General features: G+C 40.2%; 1 protein-coding gene across 2 annotated transcripts in view; it reads left to right on the top strand.

Moving 5' to 3' along the window:
• The window catches only part of LOC112456386 (insulin-like growth factor 2 mRNA-binding protein 1), an 87,515-nt gene that overhangs the window by 10,009 nt on the left and 51,620 nt on the right, over positions 1 to 25,886 (top strand). For both annotated transcript variants that reach the window (XM_025018887.1, XM_025018886.1), the window contains exon 2: positions 11,665 to 11,728. In XM_025018887.1, coding sequence (XP_024874655.1) covers positions 11,665 to 11,728 — 64 coding nt within the window. The remainder of the gene's footprint in view (positions 1 to 11,664; positions 11,729 to 25,886) is intronic.

The raw sequence follows: 25,886 nt of genomic DNA, 5'->3' as shown, positions 1-25,886 counted from the left end.
GGAGGATAAGCGACGAAGAGAAGGCGATAGCCCCGGCGAAGGGAGAACGGGCGGGAAAAAAATACGAGCGAGGCTCGTTCGCACCTGCCTCGGTCGTGCGAGCCGAGCTCACGGTGATTTCACATTTCGTGGTTCGCGAGGCAGACGTGCCTCCGAATGCGGCACGAAAACCGATTTTCCACACACGAGGAAGGGCGGTTGAAAGCTTGGTACCGCAGTTTGACAGGAATAGGGAGGGAAATGAGAACATTACGGGGTTAACAAACCTAAAGCTTTTTTAAAGGGGCGAGAAAATTAAATTAAAAATAAAATAAAATTAAATCATGTTTTTAATTCTCTGGTGAAAATAAATACAAAGCATTCACAACTAATTAGTCTAATTACCATTAATTAGTAATTAAATAATATAGAACAATTATCTAAACTAAAAAGGAGATAAATGTAATATGTGAAGTGAAGAAATATCATGTTCTAATAGGTGTGCAGGAGCAAATGTTGTTCTTGACAGACATTCATTCATAATGTAGACACTTACACTTACAATGGAATCTGCCGCTCATTTTAGGAAGCAGCGCTCTTTCTTCATGCGTATTTTGCGATTTCACGGGGAGAGGGAGACGAGACGAAAGAATTATCTTCCGTGACTGATATATTCGGGAAAATTATGATTTCGTGGAATTTTACGTTTCTCAAACGTAAAATGGACCTATCTACCTTTAACCAAAGAATTGTAACAATTAGATATGCCTATCTCAAGACTGTATTTCATTTATTTTCAAGCGCAAATTTCAATCTCTCATGGTAGTTGTTTTATTATATTTGATTACAAGTCATTCTAGTTGTAGCAGTAAATCAGAGTGATGACAATTATATTTTATAAATATTTAATTATTATTCTTCGCTATTTATTTGATGTTTTTTTAATTAATTTGTGTGCGCTTATTCCATATTTATATACATGCTGTTTTGCCCTTGTTTACGTTAATCGTGAAATTTTATTTTACGCGTATTGTATTAATTCTACAGCATCAGATTTTAGTGACGGAAGAATCGACCGGGACAATTTTTAAAATTTATTTACAAGGAATAGAATAACAATATAAAAAAAGTTGTAGAAAAACGATTTGCGTCACGACACTCTTTAACGATTTGTTTTAAAAAGCGACAAGGTTTTTTTCCGTTCAAAATCGAAAGTAAATCACAAGGACTTTATCGTAATTTAATCCTCGGTTAACGATAAGAAAACAAGTTGACTGCCTTGAGAACATACGAGAATAAAAATTATGGAAGTTTATGGGAAGAGAACAAGGAGGAAACCGGCAAAAATCTAATAAGCCACACATGTGTCTTTGCACTCGCTCTATGTATAGTTCTTTCTGCGAAAAGACCCTTCTTACATTACATTAAATTTCAGCAAAATATCATGCAACTCATATGTGAAAAAGAAATTACAAATAAAATATCTGCAAATTTAAGTATCCTATGATAGTTTATTAGGAACTTCATATCATATAAATACAGAATATAATAATTGACAGTAGTAAAATAAACTTAGGTATGGCTAATCTGAAATTAAAATATATTGAATCGGAAACGTATCAGCTGATAATCAGGCATAAAAGATTATCACGTAATCTTAGTATAGATAAGTGATAAAGAATTACGCGGAACTCATTATTTGTCTAATTAGATTAAAGATATAACTCAGACATTTCGTATGTTACGCGTCGCTGAATCAAGATACAAGTTAAGAAATCGATTTATCCGCCGGTGAAAATCGCGTATTGCACACCCGAACTATTAAACTGTCGTGACGTGGGCGATACGGTGATGCCCGATGCTGAGCAGAAAGCTTCGTTCCCCGATGCGAGAGGAGGACGGCAGTCCGCACGTCGAGAAAAATTACATCGGCACACCGCCATTAATCTCCGAACGAGCGGATATTATTTTAATTCTCAAGTCTCGAGCCCAGTCTCTTCCGAGAAACGCCGGCCTTTGTCCCAGCCGGCTGCCCAGAAAGAAAAGTGACCGAGTGATTTAATCTACGAACGAACGAATAGCGCGACCCTGAGCTTCTCTTCTGATGCTCGTGCTCGCTGTTTCCTCCTCTCCTCTCCGCTCCTCTCGTCCGCCCGCCATCGGCGAGATTCGTTTTTGCTCGCCGAATTTGCGACGGCGGCGACTGCGTGCTCGAAGCTCGAACTCGGGACCGTTTCTCGGGAAAAGTCGCGACGAACTTCCTCCGGTTATTAAGAGTCTCTCGGCGACATTGCACTTAATGTCAAGGAGCGTGGAACATTGAACCTGCTGTATCCCTTCAATAATTCAGCTATTAGATAGGTAAACTGACATTTTTCAAAACTTTCTGGACAAAGAAACGTTGCTTTCGAGCAAAAACGCGTAAACTTACTATTGTAAAATAAAATTATATTATTACATAATATTACATAAAATATCTGCTAGATTAAATCCACCTAAACCTAAGCAATAAGATGCTATATTTTATTATATATTTTCTAAAACTCAATTCACAAAGACTATAATTATCAAATTATCTCAAAATTAGAAAGGCAACCATTTATTTTCATGCCATTGAAAGAGAAGCTATTAATCAGAAATGTCTTCAGAGAGAAGGAAACCGAAATAATCTCCGGATTTCTGATTTGTTCAATCAAATGTAGGAAACGGTGTTGTTTACGCACGTTTACGGGGTGTTGTTCATGCGTATGCCCTTTCCATTTTCGATAGTCGTAAAATGTCATCGGCCGGACAGATAACACCGCAACTTTTGCTCCAAAAACTCGCCGTCTTACTATATTCAGATAATGGATTCAAAAACCGAGAGCGATACCACTGATTGTTGAGAGATAAGCGTCCATGTGCGTATACGCGTGTGCGTGCTTGTCTTCCCTTCATTCTCCGCAACGCGACCGTGAAACGCACACGGCCCGGCATTCGTAACAGCTCGAAACTCTGAACTTTGTACACCGCCAGATAATGGCCGTTATCTGCGCCTCCGCGCACAACTTTCATTGACGAACGTACTTTAGATGCCACGAGCGCGCGAGGAATCTAAAAATGCGTATTATGTTCCGACGTTGTAAGAGGCAGGTAAACAGAGTAAAACGCTCGAGGAAAAGAATTCTTTATTTTTTTTTTTTTTTAGCGTTTTACGTATGTCGAAATTTATTCAGATTATTATGATGGAAAAATATATCAAAAATTAAACATTAAAAGTTGCCCGTTTAATAAAAGAGAAAAATTCGATTAATTTTTATTTAGAACCCGAAACTTCAGTCGTCAATTGACAATTTTTCATTGACTGTAATAAACCTTCTTTTATTCGCTGAAAATAACGAAAGAGTCTGGCGCAAGAAAATGGTTAGATTGCATTCAACGAGACCTTTTTCAAGTGCGCGATGCACTCGCAGTAACATATTTTTGAACGATGACTCGTGCAATTCGGAATAGCGTAATCAGTTAACGATGCAATGTTCTTCGTATTACCACGCGTATATTATTTATCGCATGACGCAACATTTCTCTTAATTTCATCGAAATTAATCGCCGACAAAAACATCTCTCGCGCGGTTGTCGGTGTTTCAATACAATAACGTTCAATTAGGAAAGCGCATCGTATATAAATGCGTTTGCATATCCATCGAACTCTCCTTCTGCGCCTCTAACACAGCAACTTTCTCAGAGAGTATGCAACCGTAAATTAGAGTTTGATTGTCCTCAGCTCTGCATTATCCCATTTTGAGGAAAGAAATTATAAAATATAATTAATATTAATAGATAATATATGGAAAATTATCTTTAATGACAATTTTTTTACAGAAAAATAAAGAGAACCAATATTAATATTACATTATTTTCAATTCTAGATTGCTTTTTATAAATTGAATACGTTTTATTAATTAAATAATTGAACTAAACTTTGACTCTATAAATTCAAGTTTTGTATAATTACTATATTACGGTGTAGAAAAATACAAAACCGTCGTTTCTAGCGGAATATCGAAACTACGTTCGATAATGCGTGCTGCTTAAGAGCCGGATGTGTGTGCAGTTCGTTTTTGATCGATAGAACCAAGGACGACCCGTCAGGCTCGCACGTTTAGAACATCCTAAATTTGCTTTGCGCCAGGGATCCCCGTTCATATACAACCCCTTCAGTATTAGTTTTAATTCAAAAATTCCATTTTTATGGAGCTTTATTTTATTTAAGGCAAAATTTAAACAAACTATTAAAAAATCAATTATTTTACAGTCAATGAATCAAAATATATAAAAATTTATATATTATGGATTATATTATGTTTATATATTATTATAATTTTAAACGAGATATATATAAAAGAATTGAAGAGCCTGGGAGGGTTAACGTGCAACCCCGCATACATAATCAGTCACGAAAGAGGAAGTAATTAGTCCACCAAAGCAGAGAGAATGTAGACTTGGCTTAGTAGACCATGGCGCGTATTCATATTCCACATTAAACACTAAAAGTGGGATATGAATATACAGTGTTACAGTTATTCGGATAATTCTTGCGTTTCAACCTATAGAATAAATTCCCTTAGAGTACATGAATAATGTAGTAAAAAAACTGCCAGGTGCCATGCAATAACTGTATAATTTATGAGTTACAAATATCGAAAGTGAGCAAAAGTACCGTTTCAATATATATTGGCACGAACAAATTATAGATTTAACACTGTACAATTCTATAGCAGTATTACAAATGAATTAATATATATAAATAATGTGACTATAAAGTTTGTACAATGGTACGGCAAAATCACACTATGAGGATCATTCTGGCTACGGCAGTTGGTCGAGGACGAGGTTGGGCATCTCGCGCTTTGGCGCGCTTTTCTGCACGGATTCTCAGTCAGGACCTATCTTAACGTGCGTGGGCCCGCTCGCTTCATTCGGCAAACTAACCTACCCGTCTAAGTAATCCATTGTGCTCCTCGTGTTCTCTTTGTGTGGCCGCTCTCACGGTGAGGGATCGGCGTGAGGGTTAGAGGGACAGAACGATGGAAAGAGAGAGAGGCAGGAAAAAATGGACAGAGGGAGAGAGAGAAAAAAAGAGTGAGTGAGAGGGTGTGAGGATGCGGGAGATAGAGCAAAGAGGCGGGATCGAAGACGAAGGAACGAGAAAGAGGAGCCACACAAGGCCAACCGAGTTCTAAACGATTCCTTGTTGCCTTACGCTTCTACCGCGCCATGGAGATTGACTAACTGGTCCAATTTTATTTACCGAGAAATTGTCGGTAAATACGCGCAATATTTTTTTTCAAATACGAAGTTCTAATTCATTCTTTTGGAGCATGACAAGAGTGACTGATTTTTCATGCACCTAAGGAAAATTGTAATCTTTTAACAACATGAGATAGGAATGACTGCAAGTATATACATTTTAAAATTAAAATAAACATGTGCACGTACATTGCATTGCCTCTAAAAAGCTTACAATTAATGCAAAATTATTCACGATTTTACTGAAAACACCGGGGATACATATATGATACATGCAGACGGCGATAAATGCAGGCAAGGCTCTCGTATTTGTTCCTGTTGCCTGTTACCTTTCGACGTTTTCCACCGCGTTTGATTATGTCTCTGATGATTCTCGTTGCGCGAGAGGCTCCACTGATATTCGTCACGATACGACACGACCTCGGAAAGATATATTACCTGGAATCACGCGACCGGTTGTACAACTTTATCCTCGAGTAAACCTCATTCAGATCGCACAACGTTTCCGCGCTGATCTTAAAGACAACCTTCGAGTTAATTACTCCACCCCTTCCACACACCGTCGCTTTTTATAACGATTATTACTTTGTCATTTTTCTCGCATGCTTGCCTTCCCCGGAACAGACCTGCACCAGTCAAACAATTACGTAATGCATTAATTATTTCCAAATACGTTATGATAAAACCATAATAATAAAAAAACCATAATACATCCGGATACGCCTCGGTTCAAAGTAATAGAACATGAAAGTCGCGCATCCAAAGCAGTTGCTTCGAGATGCAACAATTCTTGCGTTTATTTCCAATAAGTTGAAATTAAATTGGAATCCGATAGATTCAATTATTGACTTAACCGCGTCAGTTTCCACCGTTTTCTCGATATGCTGCTCTTATCAGCTCGTGTTACGTGGTACGTCGCGTGAGTCACGGCTCCGTGGGACTGAGGAGACAAGTCGAGCGGTAACCCAATAGTAATTTATGTACCTAACCGTGCCAACCGCCGTGTCCACGGCATCGGTATTCAGCATCGGCCTGGAATGCGCAACAGGAACCTGTTCTCATTCCCATTCCCATTCTCGTTCCCGACGCAGCGCTACCCAAATATTTCATTACTTCCCCGTGGAGCCGATGTACTCTGGGCCCTCTTCGCCCCTATTTCCCTTCGTCTGTGACACCTCCTTGCCTTTCCCCAGTAAGAACATTGTCAATGTTATGTCATTCAATAATCGTGTTCTTTAATGTATCGATAATAAATTCTGAAATACGAGTATATGAGACATTAACGTGTAAAAGTTAATGAGTAGTAATAAAGGAATGAATAAGTGAATAATAAAACTTAATCTAAACCATATCAACAAAAATCTTAGCGATACGGAAATAATTTCCACAAAATTAAATAATTATTGCGATTTTACCAAAAATATATTTTGAGAAAAAATAATTATCTAAGTGTCTTCTTTTTTAAGAAACGTAGAAATAATTTTTGAATGAAATTCAAAAGTGGATAGTTAGGCATAGAGATGAATGAATACAGGAGAAGCTTCTCGCCATATCAGTCAACGAGATAGGAAACCGCTAACGCTGCACTTCGAATGCACTTTCGGGATCTACCTTCGTCGGCCGACTGATCTTCATCTCTTAGAATCGTGTCCCTTACGAATAACCGATATACTGCGGGTAAGGAACGGTGCATAATAGCTGATATTTAATATCGTGGATACGGTGATCCTGTTTGTCACTCTACACTTGCGTTTACATTCGGCTGCAGCCATAATATTATCTTTTAGCGATAATTCCGGGACGGTATGTGGCTTTTTATAATTGATAGATTCGACAAATAGGTTTATTCGCATATAGTAAAAATCGAACGTTAGATATATATATCTCAAATGTTAATTTGGTATTTCATTTTATAAAAAGATATTAATGTATGTATACATTTTTATATAATACTATTTTTTATATATTTATATTAAAATTTTATATATTTATATTTCCCTAATTATAAATTCTTCGAAATCTAATAAGTTCCAAAAGTTTTAATTCGAGTGAGTTCCATACTCCATCTTCGTAGGTTTTTTTTTATATCGCATAAAAAACCTGAAGCATCGCGTGTTCCGTTCTTCAGAAGTACTTGAGAAGGTTTGCTCGTTCAAGATACGAAGGCGACAAGGAAGATTAAAAAAAAAGAGAGAGAAAATGAATGAATATATATTAAGTAGGTTGCACGGCGATTCTACTACGTCCGGATAACGCGCCCAAATTCGCTGCTAGCTTGCTTTAGCCTAACCCTAACTGGCAAAGAAGAAGACGAAGAAGAAGAAGAAGCGAGCTCGCCTACCTGACGGCTCCGCTACGCGTTGTAGGGAAAAGAAGGGCAGGCGGACAGGCAGTGCGGGGCGAAAGAGAGAGGGATGAGGTAGGGTAGGGTAGAAGGGAGAGACAGCGTGTACTAAGGAGACCTTGAAGGCTGCTGGCCGGGTGCCCAGGTCTAGTGCTGACCCACTATAAAGGCACTTGCCGTCCTGCTCAAACGTCAGGACCGTCGCCTAGCACCCTCTCCCTCGGGAGAGAGCGCCTGCTAACCTACTACTCTCCTGCCCGCGCTCTCGCTTCGTTCACCGCATATACATACACCGGCTCGGCTCCGGCGGCTCGACTCGACTACGAAACTCGCTTCCAGACCCGGACCACGAGAGTTTAGAAGCTCTCTGAAACGAGGGCCCCGCGCTCCATCTCGCTTCCATCTTTCTGGCCCTTCCTCGTTCCTTCTTTCACTCGTCGTCTCGTACTCCGTGATCCCCTGCGCCCGCTCGCTACCTTCACGATCTCGTTTTCACTCCCTCTTTTTAGCCCCCGCCCCCTCTCTTTTCTCTCTCTTTCTCTCTTTCTCCACTCGTACAATCCTCCTTCCCTCGTTTCATCTCCCCGTGGCCCTTCTCCGAATACCCGTCTGCTCTCTTCACGTCGTGTCGTCACTACCACGTGTAACTCGCCCCTTCTGTGTAGTGTTTCTTCTTAGTTCGTCTCTTACTCTCTCGTCACTCTCTTTCTTTCTCTCTTTCGCTTCAACGCCGATGCTCTCTTTCTTCATCTCTTTTCCTCGCTTTCTCTCCCTTTTCTGTCGCTCTCTTTCATCTACTCTAACACAACACGTGCGTCGAGGAAAGAGGGAAGGAGAGAGAGAGAGGGTGTGTACGTTTTGGAGGGAGTAGTACCATCTAGCATAGCAACTGCTGTTTCTGCATTTCTTCGCAGCGCGCCCCATGCGAGATGCCGGTATATTTTAAGCGTATAACGGGTGTCCCATCGCCGAAACGAAGCGCCGGAGCTTTCCCGGAAGCTCGCGGACGTTTACAAACCAGTTCGGCTCCCGTAATGATTCTTATCGTCGTCGAAGGAAACTCTCATATTTATTACATGACCCAATTTAATTTGCCTAAATGTATATACAAACAAAGGAATAATTTTTTACATTACAGTCTTTTTAATGCAGCACATTAATGAACGAGATAAATGGAAAAAATTTATTGCATCTAAGAATTACAAAATTTTAGGGTCAGGTAGAATATACTGCACGTATATATTGTAATTTAATATTGTAACTGTATAATTAGAGTTGAGATAGACAATAAGTTAATATTACATAATTTTACTTAAAACAACATCAAAATGCTTTGCAAATCTTCACTAAGAAAGTTTATTAATAATAACTACATATATTTTATTAAATTATATCTTTTTTTTATATATTACATGATATTTTCCACGCATATAATAAACTAATAATATAAAAGAAGATTGTTTATATCTAATATTTCATCACTGTTGACAGATACTCCAATATCGACAATCATGTAAAATCTTTAATTGCATCGCTCTACTAATTGTAGTACTGAAGTACGTCATCTGCTTCTTGTCAAACAGTACTGAAAATTTCTACCTTGCTTTATTTTAGCGTCTATCTGTTAGCCATTGTTACCGCTGTTGTTATACCTGCATTGTCGACAGTGCCGTCGCGTTTTGTTGTACCGAGGCGCTTCTCAAGCCCCACTTTAGCGAGTGTAATGGCAAAGTTAACCCCGCTGGTGCAATCTCGTCCCATCTTTACGGCTCGTGAAATCGGGCGTAAAATGCGCGGCGTATTTAACGCGGCATAAGAATCGAATTAAAGCCTCGTCAGGACGTACCCCGGGCTCTGTACCTCTCTCATTCTCTCGCCACCGAATTGGCTTTCGCATGAAACCTGTTGGCTACGCGGTCGAGCACACTCGTCTATATAGGTACACTTACGAATATTATTACTGACGGGGCAGAGCTCGCGAGGGGAGAGACCTGACACGAGACATACTAAGTAGCCATTTAGATGGCCACTCCTTTCCTCTCGTCCATCTACCGCTCTTTATTCCGTTCTATCCCGCTGTCGAACGAATGACTGTGAAGGAGAGAGACACGCGAGCACGCCATTTTTCTGCTGCCTTGCGCATTCTCCTTATTTCGTTTCATATTCGTACTTCTAATTCATTCGCATTCCCAAGCCGGCTCATCCAGCCACGATGTATGCATACCCTCATTGTATTGAGCGTATAGCATTTAATAGAATCTACGTGAACGAGTTTACCACTTGACCCACGCCGTTCTACCACAAGAAAATCTAATCTTGAAAATCTTCGTTTAAAATCGAGGAAACATGCCTATTTATTTACACAAGTCGCGAGAAATTGCCCTTGATAAGAAGACAATTCGTAATCATATAAAAATCTCGAATATTTATAATTTTAATAGTAATTAAATGATGTCATATTATAATAATTAATTATGTAGGTATATATAATTGACGAGATGACAATGAGTATTGAGGGTATGACAAACGAAGCGGTAGTTCGATTCTAACAAGCCTCGCTCGCGCTCGATTAAAATTTAAATGGGCACAATCACAAGAGCTGACACCGAAGGCACAGCACTCGTACCTCAACGGATCCGCTTAACGAGCGGTATGCCGAATGACCGTTCGGCGCGAGAATGATTCGCGAATCTATTCTTCTCGCGATTCGCGCGGCGAGGAACCGGTCATGGGAAATTAGATGGGCTTGACCGGTAAACGACACCTGGCACGTAGAAAACGAAAGGAAATACTTGGTGTGCCATATATACACGTTTCTCTATTATCTACCTTCTCTTTTTCTCTTTTTCTTTCTCTTTTTCACTTCTCTTTCTTTCCCTCCCCCCTGCCACCTTCTCGTTCTCTCTCTCTCTCTCTCTCTTTTCTAACTATCTCTCCCATTCTCCTTTGTCGCGAGCTACGAAATGTCAGTTCACATAACCTTTTGATCCTGATTAGAATATGAGTGAGGTGTAGCTGTGGTGATAGCTTTCGGTCGGGTTAATGCCGGCCGCGATTTTTGCGCCGTTACCGCACACGTGCACACCGGAACCCGGAAGCGACCGCGCGGAACCGGTGCAGTGTCCGGCCGCATGTGTTTTTCCATGGGAAAAGTCTCCCATCTCTCCTCGTTTCATCCCTGGGGTCAGAGGTCGTGGCTCAAACAGGTTGTACGCTGACCCATTGATCCAATTCTGCCGTTCGACTTGAGACGCATGAGAAAATCGCGATGAAAATATCTACTTGTGATCTCGTCAAACTTTATGGTGATAGAGAATTGAAGCTTAATTAGAAACAGAATACGAAACAGAATTAGAAACAAAATAATAACAGTGAAAGTTTGTTCAATATCGACGAAATTCTTCTTAATACGATATAGTGAAGCTGCAGATACGCGCGTATCTGCAGCTTGATCGCGCGATGTTGGGGTTCAAAAATTCAATCGTGCTCTTATTATATAACAAGCTTATTAACAATTTTTTTCGACAATCCTAAAATTTTTTTATCATAGATTAATCGCTAAATTAAATTAACAAAGTGAAGTAAATTATTCTAATATTCTAAATAATTTTTATAATATACACTACGTTATATATTAATGAAATATAGATATAAAATGTATTTCAATACATAAGTAAAAGTACATTTAATATTAATATTTGCAAATTAATAAAGGTTTACGACAAAGATATCGATTCGGAAAAGCTAAATTATTTACACTAAAGGGAAAAGTGTTAGTACAATTACACAAGTGTATATAATATTAATTTTTATTATTGGATAACTACGGATTGTTTACGCCACGACAATGAAACAACCGTTAACTTTCGTCAGTTCGGTTTCTATAGTATGTGAATAGATGAAAGGACACCCTTTACAATAACAAGGCCTGGACCGCGAGATTGGTAATCGCTCTATTTACTGGCCGCGCCGTTGTGTTGTTACGTGTCCATGAATTTCGTGCGCCTCTTTAAAGACACACCTAAAAACCAGCTCCTTCGTTTTCGTTACAGGATATACCTATCTCGGATCCTCGCTCGTTGTAGAGCCGTCTGTAGCCAGCGCAGCAAAGAAACGGTAAGTTACGAAAATTTCGCCATTAAAAGTGCGACGAAAGCATGGCTTTTAGATACGTTGAGAGAGAGAGAGAAAGAAAGAAGAAAAAATTCCAAATATGTAATCTTTACAAAAAAGAACCAAACGCCAGCAGTCTTGGGAACTATTTATTAAAAAAAAATTTTTTTTGATAGTTTTATACGATCGAATTATCATAGTTAACAAGTTTGTACGTTTGCAACAATTATGATTAATTATAATAGGAATTAAAATCTTGTTCAATTTTTTATTCACATGTCACTAAGATGGATTTTATTGAATTAATATTATTTTATTTTTTTTTATTTTATTTGATCTGTTGAAGAAAGAGAGAAGAGTCAAGTATTTCATGTCGCGGACACCTGGCCGGTGGTGTGTGATAATGAAAAATTCTGATTGCGTGTGTCGCACGGCTTAACCTGTCGCCATTTAGAGAGGCTTGGTAAAATAAACCGATCTCGTGTCGTGCTCGCGTTGCAGACCCTCGCTCGGCCATGTTAATAAAGCCGTTAAAACTGCTGCCGCTGCACCATTCCTTAACTGATCGCCGTAAATTCGCGCAATGCAGGAAGCGGCATTGACCGTCCCACCGCGATTTTTTATTTATTAAAGCCGCGATCGGGCATCGAGCAAATTATTCAGTCATTATTTTTGGCGATTACCGAGCGTTCTCGCTAATACGCGTGCCGATCGCGCGTCTCCTCTCACACATATTTCACATTTAATTTTTCTCTTTCCCTCGCTCTTTATCTCTCTTATTTTTTCTCTCTTTTTCTCTCTCTCGTTCTACACTACGTTCGCGAGCGCGAGCGGAACTTCAAAAGGTTCGTTAACCCGCGCCCGGTTGCACGCAGGCGAGATCGCAGGAGAGATCGGGCCGCGCGTAATACCGCGCGTAACAAGGTGCGTAATTGGCCGCACGCGAGTAAATGCGCGCGTGTGCGCATGCACAAGAGTTTGAACTCGTGCCCGAACGTGCCCGGGCAAAAATCGCCGGGATTAAATCGCATCGTCGCAGTGGAACTCATTCCCGCCGCGCTTGTCTTCCGAGCTCACTCGTTGCGAGATTTAAAAAGGGACTCGTGTACCCCCTATTCTTTATCTGGAGTTTGTTGGAACTAATTAGTAAAAAGGGAAACATTTATCTCGTTTGCTATACAAGATTAATCTTCTAACATTGTTTCCTTTAAAGTGTGCTCTTCTAGTAGCCGTGTAAATTGATCGTCAATTAACGATATAATTGAAAGAAAAGACAAGTCTTGAAGACTTTGAAGAAAATATCATGCATTAAAATTCACTGACACAATTGTATAATGTGCTTAGGAAAATTTATTCTCAGGTTTTTTTATAACGTGTAAAAAACCATGTCCTTTATTAAAATATAATTTGAAAATATCTGTATCGGATATACGCACAATTAAACGATTTTTTATTACGCTACATACTACATTTCGAAAACTTTCTGTAAAATTATACGAATCCTTGTATCTCCGATTAATGCTTTACTTTAAATTTACAATTCTTGTCAACTCGTGTCAAATGTGGATAAGACGTTAAATTTATTGCAGATTGTCATAAATCATCGAGGTATATCAGAATGCCTCACCGAATTCGTTCAAATTGGATCGTATTAAACGCGCGAATGATACCACTTCGAGTAGAGACAGCAGATACAATTTAATGCGTCAGCATGCGTATTGCAAATTTTTTGCAATCCTCTGCAGCGGTTTGCAAAAATTAATTCGCCCGACGATTCTCAACGCAAAAAAGATAATCCAAAAATATTTTACCGGATTTAATTGCTGATAGTTACGCTAGCGCTAGCGTAGTGTTGCTCTAGCCCTTAGATAGCACTGTGTGTTCGTGTTATCGTGCATGTAACATACTTAGACCGCTATTTACATTCTTCACTATTCTCTTCACATGCTCACGTGTACACGGATCGATGGTACGTATCTACATTATAAATAGCAGCACGGCTTCATGTACGTCGCCGATAACGAAGCGCCAAGAATCGTGATACCATCACATCAATCCGATATCATAAAGCGGTCGGCACTTTCGTCTGCCATAAATCGTGAGTTTTCATGCCTCGCACGGTATAGATTGCTTGTTTGACAAGCCAATATAATAGCGATAATCAGATATAACTCGCTGTTTATCACTGAATATTTCGTACACGTAACGTGCACGTAACCTGCATCATTATTAACGTAAATGACATAATAAATGTCCTCTAATAAGTTTGCATTAAGGTACGAAATTCATATTTTAAGATCCCTTCGATACAATATCGATGAATCTGAAATATCGACATTAACATGGAACCCTTAATTATTATGGTAATATCTTTTATTAATACCAACCAATCGATATCGTCGTAATTTACTTCTGCTCTATTAAGTATCGAAGAAATATCGACGAAGCTATTTGTGTAAATACTTTTCTGCTGTTATCGTACTGCCCAAGTAAAGTAATGCACAATACCGAGTTTCTCAAAAAATTTCCGCCAGAGTCACGTAGAAGAAACAGCACACAAAAAAATCCAAGTCTTTCTTTTCTCAATAAACAATGATTCGGTGCCGGAAGGATTAACCTAAATACTCGACGCGACGCGTTTTTGCGAGGCGCAATTTGGGAGTCTCTACACAACGCCGCGCCGCAGAGGCAGCCTCTTTCCCGACGATGAGGCGAGCAATTCGAAAAAAAATGTGGCACCTGCCACTTCTGCTCGCGAGCTACGAACCGAGAGAGCTCAGGCTGTTCGCTCGCTCGCTCGTGCCACAACTGCAATCTGTTATTTCACCATCCCACGGACTCGCGCGCTCGCTTTTCGTTTCTTATTCCATCCGTTCATCCCTTACGCACCGATATCGGCCGCCTCCTCTTTCTCCTTCTTCGCTACGTAAGCAGCTTGGAGCAACCTTATCGATGGGCCTCGGGAACGTGCCGCCGCATAAACCGAGAATTTGACGCTCGGCCAAATCAATACTCGGCCGAAGAGATAACGCCAATTAAAGAACGTATGATGGATTATTTTGTCGAATACGATGAATATAACGTACACTCACGGAGCGATATTTTCTGATATTCCGTCTTAAGAACGTACTGATATACAACTGATAAATTCTACAAGGCATTGCTTTCTATTTTTTTGGTTTTTTTTTATTTGAAAAAAAATAGAGAACATATATGATTAATTTACTGAAATTTTAGAAGATCTAATTAAATTAGATGAAAAAACTTTGAAATGTATTAGATTCCAACATAGAATTTTTTTAATTAATAATAATAAGAGATTTTTAATTAAGCTCTCAACGTGACATTTTTGCAATTAGAAAAGGAAAGTGTAGCGTTTTTTGTCTTTAATTAATCAAAAATTAAAAATTCGCGCAAATAAACATTAAAACTCGATTATCTTGAAACATGATTTTATTCTATCTTCTTCATATGCTTACCTGTTTGTTATCTCGAAACATGTTTTACTCTATCTTCTTCATATACTTAACCTGTTTGAACGATCCTTCCGAGTAACAATTATAAATATATATATATGAGTGTGAATTAAATTCTAGCATTGCCATTGTAATACTGCCCGAATTTTAATATGAAAAGCACAGATAACACAACGATCTTCGCACGATCGTTTCGCGATCGTTATTACTACGCGCCGTGGGAGATCGTTATTCAAGGATGGACGAGCGGATGCCCGGCGAGGGAAGAGTAGAAGTTTATTATACACTCTATAGAAAGGGACGGAGACAGGGAAACGGGTATCACTTCCGAGTTGTCTTCTGCAATAGGTCGAAGACGCGGCTTCCAGCGGCGAGCTCGCTCGCCGTTTTTTGATGTTTAGGAGCCGATGCATGGCTAAACATTCATTTCCATATAAGCCGATATGTTTCAAATGTAAAGCGACGTCCGCGCACACCGGAGAGGTGGAGAAAGAAAGGACGAGGTGGATGAACGAGGGATGGAGGGAGGGTTAGAGGGGGTGAAAAAGAGAGAGAGAGAGAGAGAGAGAGGAGGAAGACCGCGTGGAAGAGCGGCGAACTGGTACGAGCGGAAACTAGTTTAAGCCCGCGGGTTGTCTCTCAACCCTCGGTCGAGCCCTCGACAATGCCCTCCATGGGATCTACCGTGCTCCCAATTCCGTCCACTTTAACTGCCTCTGCCCCGTCGTCGATTCCCTCTCTCTTTCTTTCCTTTACGCCCGTAAGTAGCCCCCGCGAGTGTGAGAACCGACCGGAAAATGCCTAACCTTGTGATAAACGCGTGTAAACCTCGAACCTTGGTTTGCCTACAATCCCTTTGCGCCTAAATTTTACTGAAAGCGATTGAGAGAATTTTAAAAAATTACTCACATTAAAAAAAAAAAATATATATATATATATATATGATAAGTTGTAATATACGAAATGATTTGTCCTAATAAAAGTGCGATCGTGTTTACTTGAGGGATGCTTCAGCTGTTTTGTACATATTACGCTTATACATATATCGAACATGAGAAAGTATACCTCTAATTCCGGTTTTTTTCTATTATTTTAGCTTTGAGAGAGCGAAAGAGAGAGTCAAAGCTTTGGAGTTAAATATCTTATATTTACAAGAATATTACGTGTTGGAAGATTGATGAGAAAGTTTGTTAGACAGTCGTAATAAAATTAGAGAAATTTTATTGCTGGTTTCTTCTTCCGTAATAGGTATATATCGAATGTGGTAATTTATTTAAAAAATGATCCTTTCGATTCACTATATACCTGCCTGCGATATAATTTGATGAAAACAGCGGGATATCGCAGGTTTTCTTTTCTCCGGAGCCTCAAAGTACTTCAAAATTCGCGTGTCCGCTCAAGAAAGTCCTCAGAACCGTGTCCGCTGGACACATTTGTGGCCTGTTGACGTATTACATTGTCGTTGACAACCGCACGTTACGATTCTCCAACTCGGCGCGTGGAATCATTCGGTGCTATCATTTGCTGCATATGCCAGACGAAAGTGCGACCGCAGAACTCGCCCCCATGCACCGGCCGCGAGAAAGCACGTTCCACTTTGCGGTGCATCCGTGCACGTGCATTGCGCATTATAGTGTCCTTGCGTGCGATACTCATTCATCGCGCCAGACAGAAGCCGGCCTCAATTACGAGTGGTCGACAGCTTGAAAACATGTAACGAAACTATTAGTCAACACCGGACGGGCTTATTCTGTGTTCTTCTCTAGTTATTCCTCTCTCATTGGAATCATGCTAATTTTTTTATCCCATTCTCTTATAACTTTTAGAAGAAAATAGATCACGTTGTATGCGAATCTCCTAATGATAAAGTTATATACAATATAAATGAAAAAAGTTGAACATTTCCTTTTTTTGCTCAAAATAATTGTATACGAAATAGAAAGATATTATTACAAAATCTTATTAGAGTATATCGATCCTATTTTTATAAAAATTATCCCGAAAGAAGTGTGATGTTTTTTACTTCAACTACATATGACATGTTACTTAGTGTGTTGTATACTTAAATATATTTTAAAGTTATTATTTTTAAATGTAGAAAAATATCTTTAGCATGTCTCAAAATTAGCCTAAACAATTTCCGAAATTTCTGAGGATGATGATGCACCGTTCTCCTCGCAAATCGGACTGATTAATAACGAAATACAAAAAAGAAATTTAATTTGCACAACGACATGTTTTTGTGTGGTATATCTTGGCTTATGATGTTAATTAATTCCGTGTGTGTCGACAATACACCTCGGACAAATGTACCACTCGTTGACCCCAGGAGACATATCTAACGCTTTTAAAAGAGTCATTCGAGCATACCGGTCGTCAACATGATGACCGAAAGCACGTGTACACCGCTTGCATTTCCGCATAACTTCGCGCGCGCGTACGAGGTCGACTGCACTTTTCTCATTTACATGACAAGGCCGCTGCACCTCGCGGCGTATGAGGTCGACGCAGGTTGCACGATATGTATACATTCACCAGGGGGGGGAGAAAAGGGGTAGCGGGCCCCCCCTGCGGCCGGTGCAGTCCGGTAAGCAGCCCGAATGCACTTTGCACGATGCACCCCGGGCACTCTCTTGCGCAATGCACGTCGCGTCGGTCGGCCAGGCGACTCTCCACCTCCTGCCATAAATTCGATCGCGAACATGTTCGCGAAATAAAAAGGGAGACAGGGGGAGGGAGCACGTCGTCCTGAGGCGCATCTCTCGCCCTCTTTACGGTGCATCTCGGTCGATTTCTCTTGTTCTTTTCATCCTTCCACCCTTTTTTGTCTCTCTCTCTCTTTCTTTCTCCCTCTTCCTCACGTGAATCGTTGCACTCGGCGCGTGCCGATCTCGTGCCCTCTCCGCCTGATGTATCCCCTCCTTCACCATGCATTTAATTCCATCGTTTCTCTCGTCCTTCTCCACCCCTTTCTTCGACCCACCCCAACTCCTCACCAGCCGGCTTCGAGCGACCAAAGTGCATCCTGCATGCACTTGTTGCGCCGATGCACACAGCCGGCTCTGTTACTAATCTCTCTTTTGTTTTTTACCGAGTGCGAGTTTCTCGACCTGCTTTGTTGTTTCTAATTTCACTATCGCTCTTCATTATTTTTGTTTGTATAACTATATTTTTAATTATTTCATCAATTCAGCATTTATCTTCCCTTTGTGTTTTAGGACATCATAAATTGCAAAATTATTTTTTCTCTTTTGTATCATCTATTATATCAAGCAAGTTTAATTAGAAAGGAGATTTTAATTAATGAAATGTGTATTATTATGCGTTACAATATATTTCATGCGTTAACTATATTTTTCATTATTTATTATCCAGAGTTATAAAATCAAAAAGAAGAGAGAGAGAGAGAGAGAGTTTTGCGACTAATCAGAATATTAGAAACATATTCCATTTAATTTTCAATGTAAGAAAAAAAAGTGAGAGAAAGACTTGCTATTATTATATATTTTAAATTAATCGACGTGATCTCTTAGTATAACATTTCTGTAGAGATTGAAATAAATCAAGATTTAGAAATAACAACACTACACCATCGAAATTTACATTCAGAGATTTATCTTTCTTTTTCCATAATAAAAGAAGAAAATTATTTTTTTTTCTTTGTCTTGCCTCCTCTCTCAGCATGCGAGGAGCAATGGCGGGGCCATGTCACGATAAAGCGAAAGTAAAACGATACGCGCGGTTCCGCCCGGTAGGATCTCTTCTTCCAACGTGTTTGCTCAAGGTATATCTTCCTACGAGCCTCGAGGGACGACGTCCCGATGAGAGGAGGAGCTCTCCCGATACGCGAGAAGGCCCTGTACGTGCAGCTGCGTCCACACGCACGCCGTCAGCACGCGCTTATCTCGTTGCGCTCTCATAAGCGAGGCATCGTCCGCGACGCTTAACGAATCGCCAATTACGCGCGTAATTAATCAGGATCGTGATTCAGACCGACGACTCGTGAAAAATATACATAATGCAAACGCGACGCTCGATTTATCGAAGGTAAATCTCGAATCGAGCGTCATGTTTGTACCAAATACTGTCACGTTAAGTGCCTCTTTCAGCAATAGATTTTACAATCTATCACATAATTAAAGTGTGCCTAAATTAATATTTTAAAATTTTTATTTACTTAAATTTATTAATGTCTACTTTCGTTATACGATTAAGAACAATATCTAAATATATTACTGGCTAAACGATCTGTTTTTATTGAAAAAATGATTTAAAAAAATTATATAAACTTTTTATTATACATATACTCGCAATAACAGAAACGCGAAATCGTAAAATGTAAGATGAAATGTGTGCATCGTGGAAGCACCTTTAAACTTTAAACGTAACACCGGCAGTTTCGATCCGAATTATCGATCGGATGCTTCGGGGTGCAATGTAATTTGCGCTCTTAAGTAAGGCGCGATCGACGAAAACGCGATTATCGTCGCCGAGACCCCAAGAAGGCGTGAAGCGAGGTGCGAGGTCTGAAGATTCGCTTCTCCGAGATCTCGTCGCTTAATGATTCTTTCGCCCTCACGATAACGAACCTGGCAGATGAGTTTGAAACTCTCCATTAATAGTCGGATTAAAGTGTGAACGATGTACACCCGGTCGCGAAATCCGTCGAATCCAATGCAAATCATTGTGAAAAGAACGGGAAAATATATCATTTTTCCATCAAATCTAATTAAATATTTCTGGCGAATTGAAATTGCATAAAAACAAATTTCACAGTTTTATTAAATCATATATAAAAATTTTATGTGTATATTATTAAAATAAAGCTTGATATTTTTCAAGCTAAAACATGAAAATAATTATAAGATAAGCATTATTTTCGAACACAGAAATTAGGATCCCTTGATTTAACAACGGTATTAGGACAGTCAAATATATCTTATATACCTTTTTTCAATCTTTTATATCTTTCTCAAATTTAATATAAGTAAAAGCTGCACACGCCTCGGGCTCGACGGCCGCCTTACGCGATAAATCCTTTTTGTTTGGAAATGCGATGATGACCGCGCGTATCCTCTTCATTAATAATTAATAACAGCGCGAGCGTGCGTCCCGTGAAGGGGGGAGAAGGCCAGAGATAACGGCGAAAAATCTTAATTACAGATTCGCGTTGCATAATGCTTCGTCGTGACGTCGGCCGTTTTTTTCTCTCGTCTTGTCCCGCCGAGAAGAAGCGGAGGCGGTTACCCCGCTTATCGATCTCTTATCAGGACCCCGGATCGGGCCCCGTGTCCGGTCACGGGTGGACGTCGGATTTCATGGATACGCATGGTACGCGCGACCCGCAGGTGTAAAAGGGCCCCGCTTAATTATTCCGAAATGAAGGCACGCTGACGTGCAATAATTGTCATGCGCCTCTCTCCTCTCTTCCTCTTTATTCCCCGGATTTATGCTGCCCTTTGTAACCGGTCGAGCACTTTTGTGGACTCCGATCGTTCCGCTTTAACACGATCGTAAAATCGCCGAAGAAGCGATCTGCGATTTCTCGAGCCCAGCTGCCCACGAGTGGCTCTCTTCGAATTCGAGATCGTCGCACCGCGCGCGGGACGAAATTTTGTTTGTGACATGGTTCGACATTATTACAAAGATTGCATCGCGTACACTTCTTTTGACAAGTTTATTATACGTTTAAGTATGACAGAATATTTGTTCGTCAAAACAATATCATCTTGAAACACTTATTGTCAGTTTAAAAGATCTTCAATTAGATTCCTCAAATCTATATCGCATCATATATTTATAGTACTCCTGGTCGTAAGAAGTTTCTAATCTACTTTCTAATTGCTTTCTAATTAAGATTAAAATTATAATTATTATATCTACAGAAGTAATTCGGTCAACAAAGAATTAAATTTGCAAATTATTATATCATTTTACGAACATAATAAGTTGCAAATGAAAGGAAAACTTATTTACTTCTCGCACACTTCTCATTTATATATTTAAGAATCATCTAGTCTTTATCTTGGCCTTTGTGCCTTATTTAAAGTGGCATTAAAAAATTAAATATCAAAGAACGCGCGTACCACTTTTCACGCTTATAATCAAGGTAAATCTTAATGTAAACACAACTGTATCCGCAAGAAAAAACGCGTATCCCGCAGTGCTCTGTAGTTCATTAGTATCCTCGTACCTCGGTACTCATGCGACGAAAAGTGAAAACGCGAGCGGGCCGCGAACAGGTTTCTCGGCGAATTGAAATTTCGCACCGCCGCGGCTCGTAATACTCGCGCGCGCGACGAGGGCGATTTTTAACGGCGATGCCTCTTAATTACCGTGACCGACGTAAAGGAAGACCGCCGTGGAGGATCCCGGGCCCGTAGAATATGCACGGATCACGGAAGACGACGACGACGACGACGTTGCACCTGGCCGAACGACCAGGCCAGATGCGTATCTCGAACGATGCAGTTATTATTAATTCTCCCTGTTTTTTTGCTTTTTCTATCCCTTCCCCTTTCGTCGCTTACCGCCACCGCCGCCGCCATCAAATACATCGCAATTAATATGCACGTCGCGAGAGACGGTTAATTGGAGAAGCGAGCGAGGCTTTTTTTCCCTAACGCGAAACTCAGCGTGACTCGGCGAGCTCTGTCCTCGCGACTCACCACAGCTTGATGTTTATTTAGGTAAATTATATCGGCTATGCACTTTCTGGCGCGTATCTCGCGACGTCGAGGGAGGAAGAAAAATAGCCTGTAGCCTGGTAGACACACCAATTAATTATTTTGATAATTATTATTTGTCTGAAGTAATTAATTTGATAATTTCGTATACGTTCTTTAATTAAGAATGCAATATTTGTACATGATATATTTATCTTGTAGTATCCATGCGTCTCAACGTTTATCCGTGGGTGTACCTACAAGCAATAAGGAAAATAAACGTAGCGCGGGAAACACGATTATCCTGATCCTTTCCAGCCCCACTCCTAATCCCTCAGGTCCTTACATCCCTGCGTATCCTATAGAATGTCTTTTCCTGCTTGCAGGGGTAGCGGCACCGCCCTACCAGAATCTCCGGTCGGCCAGGTCGGCAACGGATGGAGGTGAGTGATTTTTCTGCCCTCTCTCCCGCTCGACTTACCTTCCTTACTCCATCTCTTTGCCTTTCCTATCCTCTCGACCGCGTGTACGGGATGAACGCGAAAATAAATCAGTATAAGTGACAATAACGGTTATATATAGCTTGAAGCGGTAATTAATGTACAGCGCTTTCTCTCTTGGTCAAGGATATCACTCACACACATACACACACAAATGCCAAAATAAAAATAAACGTCATTTGTTGATAACATTTCGAGAAATTAATAAACGTTTGAGAAAAGTGAGAGGAATTGATTTACAAAATTGTTGTAATTTTACAACCTTATAGGAATACAAATAGAGAAGGACAATTATATTTTTTATTTAATTTGAAATAGACACTTAACTAGTATCTATTAGCATCAGATTTTAATTCGAAAATTATCTAAAAAAATATTTTTAGTTGGAGGTCAGAAAATTATGAGAGAACATCTCAAATAGCATCCATTTGAAAATTTTTACTGAGAGTAAAGTAATAATATTTAACACTTTTCGAAGAAATTTTTAACCGATGTATTTAACATTCTCGAGAAAATTTTGAACCGACTTGAGTCGTGATGAAAACTATCAGCCAATCTCGAAGAATGCAAGATTGATCCTTAAGATTTGCTAGAGTAGGCCACATGAAAAGATACTTTCCAAAGCTATAACCTTCGACCTCCCGGTGCGAAAATTCTCCAAGGATGCTATGCGTAGTCGCTATTGATTCCGGAGACTGTGCCGCCCTTACGCACCCTCGCGGTCTTTCTCTTCCCTGCTCCAAGCACGTCGCTCGTTGCCTTTTCCTCAGCTCCTCCCTCGGCATATTTCTCCCTTGTTTCTGTATCAGTATCTTCTTCCATCCACCCACGCTGCTTGTCTTCCCCGGAGCAGCCTCATCTCCGAAATATCCCGGTCGCTTCTCCTTGTCGTGCTTACACCGATCCACGCTGAAGGGGTTAAAACTATCCCTAGCTTCCAGCTGCTTCCGCGTTCGTTCGAATGATGAAGCCTCGTTCGCTATCGTAAAATCACGCGAAGACCGCATCTAATCACCGGAAATCTAATCGCCGATATCGAGTAGATTAACTCTTTCAGGGATGAAAGCGAAATTATTCCTAGAATCACAATATATTTGTTATGCGATAAACAAATATATCTTACATATTTAATATTTTAATACTTTTTAGATCATATCTTTATCATAAACATAATTTAAAAAATTTATATTTTTATAACAAATAATCTTTACTTTCTGAAAGGAATAAACGTGAAAGAAATTGGTGAAAAGAGGAGTAGATATCACAAAATATAAGAAAGTTTTAAAAATCTAAAACTTTCTTGATTTTTACATATTTAAAAAATTATTATCTATAATATCGGTAAAAAAAATTAAGTAAAAAAAATAAAAGAACGATGTAATTGCGAAAAATAAATTTCTCTAATATCTATATAATATAATATTGAAAAAATATGTAATATATAACATAACATAATATATATTGAGCTACATTTCTTAACTAGAGCTTATAAAGTCAGTTAAAATTTACGCAGCAATTAAACATACTCAGAAAATTTGTGTGAAATGCACATGTGTATTTTCTTAGATTTTCAGGCAGGAATATTTAGTCATCGAACATACATGAATTCGAAACTCTGCATTTACGTTTAAAAAAAACTATTATCTACGATTGTAATGCGTTTTTTGAGAAATTTCGGGTAATCGCGTGCTTTGAGAAGTTTCTCTTCGAAAAATTCGAAGAAGACAGTTGAACGGAGCGTTATGTTAGAGACTGTGCGCGCGCAAACACAGAATGCTTCCCTTTCATTTACATCCGCCGGACGATCGACCTTGAGCAGACCTGTCGAAATCGAAGAGTCCTGGTGAAGGCCAGCCCGAAATCCATTAATTTTTATGCGCCCGGAAACCATTTGCCAATCCCACGCGCACTTGGGCCGCACGCTCCACTGATAGCGGTATTTACGAGCCATGCAACTATTAATTATCTTTAAACGTTACCTGAACCTATCCCAACCCCGTTCCAATTACCGTCAGGAACAAAGAAGCCGATATGCAGTTCTCGGTAACGATAGTCGGGAATTTTATTTGTCACTCACATTCGCACGCGCTACTCAACCACTCTTTACTTAACGTTTACGCGTAATTAACAATATGATTTGTATTGCAAGTGTAACTACAGTTATCGTTACGTGTAACATGTTGCATATTGTATAAGATCGAGACGATTCTGAAACGTGGCGAAAGATTTCGCGGCACGTGGCTGCATATTTCTGAAGTGAGGCTAAAACAGAAAGAAATCGCAAACAGCGAAAGACGCTTGTTTTCTGGGGAGCCATCGTGGATTCACGCTCGACCGAGGGGATAATCGATTGGCCATTCAGCGGAATTAGTTGATCGGGACAAGGTGGTCGATACCTATATGTTCTGGCTCACGGTACAGAAACGCGCGTCAACACGTGGTACAGAGACTTATAGACAAGGGAGACACAAAGGATATAAAAAAAAAGTTTCTTCTCCGTTTCTCTCTTCCTCTGTCTCTTCCTTTTCCTTCTTTAAACTCGCTTCAAGTCGAGTTGATTCATTTCTCGCCGAAGAAACACATAATCGATGTCGCGTATCATTAGCCGTTATTTGTCAGGTTTATCATATCGCTCGAACAAGTAAACGCAATTTGGAAGATGAGAGATCATTAAGAGAGAAACGCTATCAAAAGTTGCGATCGATGTTGCCGTCACAGGCCTCGTTTCTCGCCGTCTCTCGTTGAGAAGCTTCTTGAAGAGAAAGTGATGATGTAATCCATCGCGCATTTTTTTCCGCGGCAACTATCGTTGCCGCAAGTTTAAGCGGAAGTTACAAAAACTTCACTCGCCGATCGTCTCCAGATGCGCCGCACCGTGAATGATAAATTTTACTTCAAGGATAACACCCTCGTCATTGACGAAGATAATGACCGGCGGATCGAGCAGGAACGACAGAAGTACCCGTCGACCTGCACCCATATACCTGCGGGCGCTCACAAAAGAGAGGACGAGTCCTTCCTTTTCTCTACCTGGAACGAACAAAGAGACCCCGTAACGGAATCAACCCTTGGCGAACCGATAATCCTGACAGGCATATATGTTGGGCCGATTTTTCGCAAACTCGGTGCCAACCTACGAACCTATACGGACTTCGACTGTAGTTGCCGCCAACAGCAATTCCAGCGTTAATGAATCGAACATCCATTTCGCGAAACAATGGATGACAGTACTTCAAGTCACCCGGTAGAGCTATGCGACGCAACCCCCGGCAGGGGGTCGATCGGCCGAAGGGCCCTTCAGCAGTCGACGATCAAAGAGCGCGTTATTGCGTTCCCCGCGAGATTCGGCAAGTCGAAATTCAGATTGCCATTGTGCGACAGAGAGAAAAGAGTTTGGAGTAACACGTGAAAACGAGTTGGACAAAACAGTAGGAAAAGACGTAGAGACGACTCGATCCTCGAAGGTTTCAACCAGCGCTGAGAAACTTCTCGACTTTCGATGTGGCTTCGGGCACTAGCG

Source organism: Temnothorax curvispinosus, unplaced genomic scaffold (genome assembly GCF_003070985.1).
Source record: "Temnothorax curvispinosus isolate PA1 unplaced genomic scaffold, ASM307098v1 QBEX01006756.1, whole genome shotgun sequence".
Taxonomy (NCBI): domain Eukaryota; kingdom Metazoa; phylum Arthropoda; class Insecta; order Hymenoptera; family Formicidae; genus Temnothorax; species Temnothorax curvispinosus.
Note: the sequence above shows the minus strand (reverse complement) of the source record. Positions and strands in the feature narration are given on the sequence as shown.